The sequence below is a fragment of the Physcomitrium patens genome, chromosome 12 (genome assembly GCF_059467195.1).
Source record: "Physcomitrium patens ecotype Gransden chromosome 12, ASM5946719v1, whole genome shotgun sequence".
Lineage (NCBI taxonomy): Eukaryota > Viridiplantae > Streptophyta > Bryopsida > Funariales > Funariaceae > Physcomitrium > Physcomitrium patens.
Genome location: NC_143421.1, coordinates 12,080,136 through 12,091,750, shown reverse-complemented (window position 1 = coordinate 12,091,750; position 11,615 = coordinate 12,080,136). Strand labels below are relative to the sequence as shown.

The following is an 11,615-nucleotide window of genomic DNA, read 5'->3' as shown; positions in this document are numbered from 1 at the left end:
TGAAAGAAAAAATTAATAATTTCACGTGAAAAACTTCGAGAAAACAGTATGTACATCTATCTGTGTCAGTGTTTGCTTCTAGAAGCGCACATTGGGCATTTTTAAATTTGTACAAGTATACTATAAGAACTCTGTCCAAATCAATGCAGCGATTTTTCCGCTGGGTCAAGCCCATGAAATGGATTATTGATCTTCACAAATAGAAAGAGAAATAACAGAAAAACTGAAACCAATGATGTTGAAGAGGCCCAATGCTGAGTCTTGGTTTGCAGAATGCACCAAATAGCACCTTCAAATGATTGCGCCACTACAGCGCCCTGAGCTGTGGAGAGGATAATGTGATGAATTACTCATCATCTCCATCGCTAAAGTGAAATGTATCGATGCCGTCACCATCGACCATCTTGGCTCTGTTGCAGTAAAGAGAATGATTGACAGGTGCTCCAACCAAAGCTTACCACAAAAACCACACCTCTCATTCTTCTTGTGGAGTTTCCGATGGTGCATCTCAGTGGATGTGGCTATTAGTGAGTGTGTTCAGCTTGATTCAAATGCAGTCCAAAATGCTCCATGAGATAATCATATATCTACATGGAGTACCACGACATCTGACAGGTTCACGGGGCAGAGCAAATATGCGTGACTTGGATGTCTAACTACGGGAGCAGGGCATACCGCTCAAGAATAAACTTGCCCTCTTTGTACTTCTGGCTCTTCTCATAAGCCACTTCCTGCTCACCACAGATAAACCGTATTTAACACTTTATCTTTGAGAAAGACACACACCCGAAAAAGAATTCCAAACTGAAAGACTTGAAAATTTCAGTCCCCAAACAAAATCAAAAGGATGGAACTCTACCAGTTGCATTCACGTCACAACAGACATCTCCAGAAAAGATTAGAGATCATTCCAAAAGGTGTTTACCGAAACCAGGTAAAAAGTGCCATCCTGAAGTTACTCACTATCGAATATGTCATGCAATGCACCCCAAAACTTGTAAATAAGGTCTTGCTCCTATTTTGACCCCACAGAAGAACTACGCAAAGAAATTTCCACTGCAATGTTTGATTCTTTCCCCAAGTGTTCCAAGAATAAGGGGCAGCATGAATGTTCACTGAGGTTTGATTAATACAGGACTAGAGATAGAGGTATGTTTAAGAAGTAATACATATTTCCAACCCACAACTTGCTGGCAACTGTTGCAGAAAATATCAGCCACCGCATGCTTGCCGGTGGTCATCATTCGATCCTCTAGTGGCCCGACAGAGACGTTCACCCTGCAATTCAAGTCGAGCTCTTCAGACTACAAGATATTTCTGTAACCGAGTTTCTCATCTAAAAAACATTCAAAAAGCAAAGAAAGAAAGTCTTAAGAACCTCTCACTTCAAGCTTCTTAAATGTGCTTACTGCCAATGCAAGTCTGATTTAATTCTCCTCTACACATCTTGGGTAGGTATTTCAAAATCACCAATGTGACACGTAAAGAAACGGTTCTTGAAACTTCTGAAACAAAATGTGAATGATGATCCCATTTACTAGAGAAATGCAATAATGCGTAGGTTACTACGACGCCAGGCATTAAGAGGGGATAGACAGTTACACAGTGTTAAAAAGGTAGGCTTTCCCGTGCCGACAGTGAAATGACTGCAAAAAGAGCGAACGAGACAATGAAAACATGGAACAACAAATTTTAGATGACAAGCGTCAATCTAAAGCATTCAAACTTGTACCGTAAGAGCGAAGAAAACCAGATGTCAAAATTGCAAATATCGAGACCAGGTGAGTTATAATACAGGAGAGACCGAAGAACTCAAGAAATTGACTTCCACACCTTCGAGACCAGCTCATCACACTGAGCCAAGTGACTGCGGCAATGTCGACAGCTGTAGATGCGCCCATCCAACTGTATCAAGTACAACCTGCCCATGGTGTCCCCTCTCCTTGTCTCTTGAATGCACTTAAAATTACAAACAACGCACCCTACAGTTCGCACGATTGAAATCCCATCCCTATCAACTGCAGAAAATGCCATGAAGGAACGACACTTTCAGAAAGACATTTTTCAGTGGGTACATTGCACTTCAGCAATCACATTCTGCAGAACCGAAGTACACAGTAACTCCCTGTGGCTTGTACTCACCCTTCAGATCAATCTCACGCAAGATGGACTGCCATCTTTCATTGGAGACAACTCACTAAAAGGCAATAGCGAGACAACACACAATAACGAGACTGCAGCTCTAACCAACAGGTATGACTAAACTACTGTACAGCCATACAGAACCGTCATACACAGACTAGAAAGCACACCCACAAGAACCCCCATACACTGCAAATCAATCATGCCTCCACGATTGGATCAAAATCTGGATCAGATACGAGAATTCACAACGAAAGAGACGAGAAATCGTTGCCATTGACATCCAAAATATTTACCATCACGACATGGACCAAAAACTACTCAGAGACAATACATAGAAGGACCAAGAAATACGCCAAAGCCCAACAAGCGCCGGACGGAGTGCACGCTAAACATTCGGCCCCGAATTGTACAATGTCCATGAAATACGTACTGCAAACTTGAGCTTACAGTTCAAGAGCCAAATGGGGTGATAGCAAAATCGCGAGCATATCAAAGTGGAGATTCTAAAAGTAGAGACAACGCACGTTTGGCATGCAAGAAACTAATCCTATCACCACATGTATCTGAGAGGTACAGTCACCAAGGTTCGAATATCAAGGACACGTGATAAAGAATAAGGATAGTTGACGAACTTCCCTCACAGCGTACAATTGTCGCAATCGATAGAGCGTTATGAGAAAATTCACACTGACAATCGATAAATTCTTGCGTAAATGCAAGGCCCGAGATGCAGTTATATGCGTACAAACCACGTCAGTGGAACCTCTCGGGGTTGGCGATGAGGATTTTCACGAAGACCCAAACAACCACGCTCCCCAAACAGACTATGACTACTCATATTGACGCAACCAAAGGCAAACAGACGTGTATACAGGCGACGCCCAATTTCCTTCTCCAAAAGCCGTGCGAGAGCATAACAACCAACACATTCAAGTTGAACGCGAAGATCGAATTTCGCGCGCATACAAACCGAACTTAATGCCCACCAAATTAAGACCAAACATGAGAACTGGATCCAACCAACTAATTCACAAACTTTTTACCCACAAAACGATCAACAACCTCATCTCAACACACACACACTCATACACCAAGCAGGCATCCACACACCCACCGAACACTCAAATGAGACGAACCATCCGAACCTGAAAATCACCCGAAAATCCGTATCTGATTGCACCTCCCACGTCTCCTCCCTCCCCTTCTCTCACTCGCTCTTACTCTCTCTCTCTCACACACATACACACATGCACTTCTCTTCGAACGCTCGCTCCACAACACACTCCACTACAGGCTAAGGTGCTTGCCCACCACGCAGAAACCAAGACAGCACATAGCGAAGGAATGACAGCAGCTCTCCGTCTCAAAACGAGAATTACAGCCGCCCAGAAGGCAACTGATACGGAACAACAGCGCGGCAGAAAAGGCAGGCGAGCGAGACCAGGATGAGAAGCGAGGGCAAAGGAGCGGAGAAAGCAATAAGACACGCAGGGGAGTAGGGCCTGGACTGTCTGTGCAAGGGCCACCCAAGCAACCGAGGCACAGACGAGGCCAGCAATAGCCTCGTAGGCACGCAGGCAGGCAGGCAGGCAGGCGAGCGGACGGGCAGGTGCCCACACGCACGCACACCCACGCCTACGCAACTCCTCCTCCTCCTCCGCTCCCACTCTGCGTTCATCCACCTCGCATCATCAATCGCCTTTTTGCACCCGATTCCCCCTTTGTTTTTTCACCTTTCCCCACTCCCATGCCCCCCACATCCTTTTGACGATGCGCCTTCCTTGTCGGTCCCGGATTCCGTTCATCTGCATAAAGTCGGTCTGCTTCGTTCGTTGGAGCTCTCGCTCCAAAGCACGTTCGGAGGTCTAGTGGTTCTCGCGTAACCCTTTCGGAGGCACCCGCCATCACTACCACTACTACTACCAACACCACCAGTCCAGTCAGCTCGCTTCAGGCCATGGAGCGTCGCCACGGATTGCACATTCGGGCAACACGGACGGAATGGCGGAAGCAGTCAAAAAGGTGGGAGGAGCAAAACCCGAAAAAGTAAATGGCTGCGGTGGCGTCACGGTGGGGAAGGGGTGTGTAAGCCTGCGGGCGGAAGGCGCTGCGACGGCGGTGCTTTAGGCGGACTGCGTTGGGAAGTCACCCCAAGCTACCCCCCAATGGGAGCCAGGCCCGTTGGTTGGGGCCTTGACGTCACGACACTCGGTGCATGCCCACCCCCCCCCCTTCTCTCCCCTTGTGCGCCATGTTGCCTTTATTATTGCTCTATCATGCATGCAACATCTCGTGGGAACAATGGCTGATGTGATGAAGACGAAACACCATATTCACTGGTACTTGAGTTTGCATGTTTGTAACTGTTGATTACTTTTTCATTGTGTAATTCGTGTATGAGTGAAATATTCATGCATTGGTTCTTAAAATGTTACAAATGTTAGTATACAACAATCTCAATTGTAGTGTGTGTTATGCACTAATCCAGATGGAAATAATGTATGAATTTATTGTTGTAAAAAAAATGAGCTTTTTAAACTAAGATTCTTATGTATTAATTGTAATAGCCTCTTAAATGTAAGAAATCTCAATATTAAAATAAAATAAAATAAATCTTAATAACCATATGGCATCTTCAAAATAATGTATAGATTAAATCTATGTTTGAAAAGGATTCAAGATGTTTTTGGAAATAGGTATTATTTATCTGACATGTATAAATTTTTTATTGATTTTTAATCAAACATCATTAGCTTTTTATTTACTAAAGTATTATAAATATTATTTATATTACACCTTATTTTTAAAATCAGTTTAAGAAAACATAATCAAGTAACTTTGCGAGTTGATATAGAAAGAGACTAATTTATATAGTGTGTGTTATAAATTTGCATCTATGTTTTATACAAAGTTAGATAATGGATTTTTTGAACCATAAAAGCATATCTCATATTTAAATAAGAAGAAACATATCAAAGCTAAGAATTCGAAGTATGTAAATAAATAAAGTAAGCTCTACATTAAAGAAAGATGAGAAAAATAATGATAACAAAAATAAAAAATAAGAAAATATATTTATTTTAGAATAAATTAGAACAACTATTCTTAAAGATAAGAAAACTAAAAATTCTTAAAACTAAAAAAGAAGCAAAAAAGGCATTGTCGTGTATATAAAGATTGTGATATATAAGAGATTGAGTATCACAAAATTGACATGAAGTATGCAATCTAAACCAAATATAAATGCATAAGCAAGACAATTTTAAGGAAAGATGGAAAATCTAAAGTCTACTAAATTAAACTATCTCTTACACCACAAAAAAAGAATCCAAGAGTATAAGTGTCTATTAGAAAAATCCTAAAAACTTTATTAAAAGACTAATCACTATAGCCAAGTAAAATCTCACAAAAAAATCATTTTTTCTCTTTCAAAACTACTAACAAAACTTAACTTGAAAAGATTATTAAGTCAATGAGATTTCTCCATTTAAGTCTTTAAATTTTAGTTGACATTAATAATGGCAACTAATAAAAATACTAAATCAATGAAAATCCATAAAATAAAATAAAATTATATCAATTTGATTACAACATAGATGTAATCGACCAAGCAAAATCTCTTTTTTAGTGACATAAGAGAGTAATGTATTATGGATATATATCTGTTGTAATTATTATCTAAATAATATGAATAGGTAAAAGTAGATAAAAATAGATTAATTTCAAAATACCTTCTAGATAAACTTTCTAGAAGCTTTTTAGATATTGTTTTGACTTTACATATGTTTCTAGTTGATTAGTAGATTAGAAACTTGGTCAACAAGCTAACCACATACGACATGTATTGGTAGCTTGTGGAAAAAGTTAACTATATGGCACTCATATAAAAAAACTTGCCTTGCAAATTAAGATACGTTGTCGTATTATGTGCTTTCCTGCTCGAGAACGCGTCGAGCGTCTCGCTATAGAAGGTAGTATGGAGATTCGCCAATATTCAAGCAGTTTATCAGTTTTTGACTGTTGGAATACAAACAACTGCAAGAATACATCGTAAATCTATACGGATGCCCTTCGACTGCTTGTCGAAGTCTTTTTTGCCCCAGCCGGTAGGTCTCTAGACGTTACAGAGAACCCTGAACAATCCAAACTACTAATCTTCGATACCGCTTTATACTCATGATCTTGTATCCACTGACTGTCTTGTTAGATTAACCCAATAAATTTCATTCACTTCGCATATTCAATCCTATAGACACCCTTTTAACTCTTCATCACAGACGTAACTCGATTTCACAAAACAGTCAAGAGTAATCAAATCCACTTCATTAAAAATCCCGATTCACCATTACAACACTAACTTCAGTAACGATTGCCTCAGTCTTCCCAAAACCCTATGAAGAAAAAAAACCCAATTCTCTGTCTTTTTTTTCCACCCCGAAGCATGAAGCTAGCTCTCTGATTCTTCAAAAAAAACTCCCCAAAAAACTTATTCTTCCTCCCTCTCATTTCTTAACCTTAATTCTGAATTTCCTCAATCCTCCGTCTTGGATCCGGAATTGGCTCCCACCGTTAGAGCTTGATCCGAAATTGGCTCTCGTCATCAGAGCTTTCTCCTCCATTTTTATCTTTAAGAGATCTTTTTACCAAAAACAACGTTCCTTGAAATGGCATAGAGAACAGGACAGCCTGAAACAGAATCGAAACCCCGTAATCGGGACCACATTGAGTCGCTCGACCAATTCAGGTCTCATATTGGCTAAGAGTCCAGTAGTAAGACCCGGATGTTTCCGAAATTGGATCAAATTGGTCCTTTGCGTCAGATTGGCTGAGGCCCGTAGTAAGACCTGGATTTTCCCGTAATTAGACTGCATTGGGTTGCCCGACCAATTCAGGTCTCATATTGGGTAAGAGGACCTGGATTGGATTCTTGAAATTGGATCCAATTGGCTCTTCAAACCAAGCTCACCCGTCATGTGAATTGGTCCTTTCTCTTCCTACTGACTCCCGTTATTGGAATCGAACAGAGCATTTCAGTATGCCCCGGCTGACTGTAACGGGGTGACTGAACCTGGCCACTCAGTATTTGCACTGGAGTTGGTCGTTGCTCCCAATATTCGAGGTAACTGAACATTAATAAAAGTCCCCTTTCTTTATGTTTTTACGGTATACTCGTGTTACAACACGACAACGTATCATGCAAAGTCAAGACATTTTTGGAGGTCCTATAGAATGTTGCTACATAGATTCTAAGTAGATTATATATTTAGATGGAAGAATAAAGTTTTCTTCATTCTTTTCAATTCTTTTTTTGCTTCTAGTCTAGATTTTCAAGAGTCTCTAATTTTCTTGTCTTTTCGTAATTGTCATTTCAATTTTTTTTAATTTTTTAACATACATAATTTTTTATTTCTATTTTTTCATATTTCTTTGAAAGAATCTCACTTATTTATCTACTTTTATCAAGTTCTTTTCTTTGAAAAATAGACAAGAAGATACTTAGAATATCAAAGTTTTATCTTTTTTAAATTAAGAGTAGATTATCTCTTTTTCTTGATAAGACTTAAGTATATTAGAAGTTGTAGATTACCTTCATCTAAACTAATATTGTCTTTAATATTTTTTCTTTGTTTTTAAGTCTTCTCTTTTATTTGTCTTGAGCAATATCAGACATCTTTTCTTCTTTAAGTATTATCAAAGTAGAGCTTCTTGAAATGAAGAATGCAATGGCACAAATGCAAGAGTAATTGAAGGAGTTAATGCTTGTAATGTATCAATTAAATTTATGGCTATAGGAAGCAACAAGAATGGCAAAGAACAAAGATTTAGAGATGATTGGAGTTGCTTCAACATTTGCACCAAATCATGTTCCTATAGTCGAATGCCTTTTTAGTATTAAAAAATCAAGGGTTGTACTACTCAAAAAGTTTGATGGTAGAAGATCCAAGTTTTGAAGATTTAATAATCAAGTGCAACTTGTGATTGAACTTCAACTTTAAAGCTATCCAACTTGAGGATTGCAAGTTACATTCATTAGTATACTCCTTTTAGATTGAGCATTATCATGCTCTTCATCTTTTTTTAAACAACAAGATCTAATATTAGATAATTTGGAGGCTTTTTTGATGGAATTTTGATCCATGTATAGTGAATATGATGTAATTTTTGTTGCAACTAATAAGATCCATATTTTACAACAAGACAATTGATCAATAATGTTATATGCTTTATAGTTTTGATAACTTGCAATTGATATCAAATAAGATATTACTGCATTTATTAGCCAATTTCTTTATAGATTATAATATTAGATAAAAAAAATTGATGCTCAATTTATTTGAACCTTAAATATTGAATCAAGCAATTGATTTTATTATGAGGTGTAACAATCAAATTTTTGAATTTTAAACTAAGAGTCACATAACTACATCTCAAAATTATCATAATTCAATGACAATGCTAACATCTTTTCAACAAAAATATTCAAAAGTAGAGGATATGGAAGTTAATACGGGACATTTCAAACTTCTTACTGAACAAAAAAAGATTCATCATTATCAAAAAATATTGTGCTTATATTATAGAGAATCTAAGCATATTATTAAACATTATTCAAAAAAGCAACGCAATGAGAAAATGAGGAGTATAACAGTCAAAGAAGATAATATGTCAGAAAACAAGTTTATTAAGTTATAATAGGGACTGTGCGACTAGAACCTTATACAATACCTAATGAGGGTCCTATTCTTTCTTCAGAATCTTCTCTTTATTTTATAATAAATATTATTTTAGAATCTAAATATTACAAAGCCTTTACCTTGTTAGATTCAAGAGCTTTGGCGTATTTTTTAGATGAAGGATTTGCTAAAAGATATAACAAACCTTTAGTAAAGAAAACTAAACCTATTCAAGTAGAAGTCATAGATGGTTGTCCATTGTCTTTAGAAAATGTTACTTATAAAATTCTTCCTATAGAAGTAACAATTAATGATTATATTATTTTTGTAATATTTAATATTATTAGATTTTTTTCTAATCTAATTATTTTATATTTATCATGGCTACAAAAATATAAATAAAAAATAGATTAGATTTCTTGTAGTCTTGACTTTTCTAAAAGTATAACTAAGAGTATAGTTGATCAAGTAAAAAGTCATAAGTCTAGTACAATTATATCTATAATTATAGATACAAGAGTATTTTTGCATGTTGCAAAAGAAGAATTATCTTGTGTCATTTATGTTGCACTTATTTCTAATGAGAGAAAGACTTCAAGTTGCATTCCTAGCCAATATGAAGATTTTCAAGATGTATTTGAGAAAAAGAATGCAAATACTCTACTAAAACATTGTTCCTATGACTACTCAATTGACCTTCAAGAAAGAGCTCAATCGCCGTTTTGACTAAACTTAAAGAATGTATTGAAGAAAATCTAGCCAAAAGCTTTATATGCCATTTCAAATCTCCAATAGGCGCTCTAATTTTATTTGTGAAGAAAAATAATGGATCATTTTGAATGTGTATTAATTATCAAGGATTCAACAAAATCACCATCAAGAATAGATACTTATTATTTTTGATATCTGAATTTCTTGATGAGTTGAATCAAGCTAAAATCTATACAAAAATAGATCTGCAAAGAACATACAATCTAATACACAACAAAAAAAGAGATGAATGAAAGACTGCATTTTAAATAAGATATGGATATTTTGAATATAACATCATGCCATTTGGACTTACAAATATACCAATAGCTATTCAACATCTAATAAATAATCTTTTTTGAGAATTTAAAGATGATTTTGTTGTCTATTACCTACACAACATCTTAATCTGTTCTAAGAACATAGAAAAATATGAACTTTATATTTGTTGTGTATTACAAAAACTAAAAGATGGAAGATTTTATGAAAAGATAAAAAATTATGTATTCCACACTACTCAGGTCAACTTCTTAGATATATCATTTTAAATAATGGACTTATAATGGATCTTAAGAAGGTTCAAACTAATATAAATGGGAAGATTTCAAAAGCGATAAGAGACATCTAATGTTTTTTAGAATTTGCCAACTACTACCAAATCTTTATTAAGAACTTCTTTCAAATTATAGCTCTACTTATACATTTGACTTATAAAGAAAAACTTCAATGGAATCAAGAGAAAAAAATATGATTTGAAGCTTTAAAGATAATCTTTATTTTTCCATCAATCTTGTATGGCATAAACTTTTTTAAGCCATTTTTTATAGAAATAAATGTGTCAAACTTTGCTTTGGATGTCGTATCATCACAATTAAAAAAAAATAATAAAATTCGCTCAATGGCTTTTTATTCAAGAAATTTTTTAGTAGATAAGATTAACTATGACATTCATGACAAAGAGCTTCCTGTAATTGTAGATTTGTTTGAAGAATGGTACCATTATTTAGAAGACACTTTTCATGCAATCACTATTTATATTGAGTACAAGAATCTTAAATACTTTATGTGAGCATATATTTTGAATAATTGCTAAGCTTGTTGGAGCATGTCTTTATCAAAAAATGACATTAAGACCATTTAATGATCCAAAAAATAGCAAGGTTTATCAAACACCCTTTTTAGCTATTTTTATCTTCTATCAAAAGAAAGAAATATATCTTTTGATCAACAAAGAATAATTTTCTTGAAGCCAAAGTATTTCTATTTTTGAGCAATAAAATCAATATTGACTATCAATTCAACTTTTATCAAAAATATTTAATCAAGTTTATCCTTTGATCATCTTGTTCATAGTATTAAGAATCTTTCTTTTAAGTCTCATGATGCTTCGAATTTTGAGTTAAAAAAAACCTATTCTATTTCAAAGAATACCTATATATTTCAAAAGAAAAAATATGTTTATGTGTTCTTCAAGTATATCATGACTTTCTAGCATCTAGATATTTTGGATACAATATGATTTTAGAACTTATATTTAAAGATTTTTGGTGGCTACAAATTTGGAAGGTAATGAAAGATTCTATTTAGTCATGTAATGTTTATTCAAGGTCAAAAACTCCACTTCATTGATTTTATGGACTTTTCCAACTATTATACATTTTAAAAAAACCATGGCCTTTTATTTCTATTGATTTTATTATAGATCTTCTAGTCTCAGGTTCTTATGACTCTATATTTGTGATAGTAGATCATTTCACCAAAATGGCATATTTTATATCATGTACAAAATCTATCACAAGTAAAAAAAACAACTAAGTTTTTTTTTGATAATATTTATTGCTATCATGGATTGCCTAAAGATATTATATTGAATAAAAGAACTCAATTTGTATCAAGATTTTAGAAAATACTTTTCAAGATTCTAAAAGTAGATATAAACTACATTTGTCTTTTCACCCTCAAACTAATGGACAAATAAAGCATGTAAATTAAGTTTTGGAGTAGTATTTAAGGTGTTCCATCAATAATTTACAAGATGATTGGACA

General features: G+C 35.3%; 1 protein-coding gene across 4 annotated transcripts; it reads right to left on the bottom strand.

The window, feature by feature from the left end:
- LOC112289913 (protein yippee-like At5g53940) lies at positions 1-3,821 on the bottom strand. Of its 4 annotated transcripts, none has more exons than XM_024535645.2 (6): positions 3,291-3,821; positions 1,834-2,018; positions 1,603-1,646; positions 1,170-1,278; positions 676-731; positions 1-410 (listed from the first exon to the last, which is right to left on the bottom strand). In XM_024535645.2, the coding sequence occupies exons 2-6, from the start codon at positions 1,927-1,929 to the stop codon at positions 347-349; spliced, it is 369 nt and encodes a 122-aa protein (XP_024391413.1). In that variant the 5' UTR covers positions 1,930-2,018; positions 3,291-3,821; the 3' UTR covers positions 1-346. The 4 variants fall into 4 exon arrangements, with proteins under 4 accessions (XP_024391413.1, XP_024391414.1, XP_024391417.1 ...); XM_024535646.3 differs by lacking the exon at positions 3,291-3,821 and adding an exon at positions 2,143-2,291; XM_024535649.3 differs by lacking the exon at positions 1,603-1,646 and having other exon boundaries at positions 3,291-3,794.
- Positions 3,822-11,615: the final 7,794 nt, after the last annotated feature.

Bases quoted from the DNA above. Each gene is read 5' to 3' on its own strand.
- LOC112289913 (XM_024535645.2), bottom strand. From the start codon at position 1,929: ATGGGCAGGTTGTACTTGATACAGTTGGATGGGCGCATCTACAGCTGT. The intron at 1,647-1,833 runs GTGTGGAAGTCA...CTCTTTTTGCAG, and splicing joins GTGATGAGCTGGTCTCGAAG to TCATTTCACTGTCGGCACGG. The intron at 732-1,169 runs GTATTACTTCTT...TGTGGTGAGCAG, and splicing joins AAGTTGTGGGTTGGAAATAT to GAAGTGGCTTATGAGAAGAG.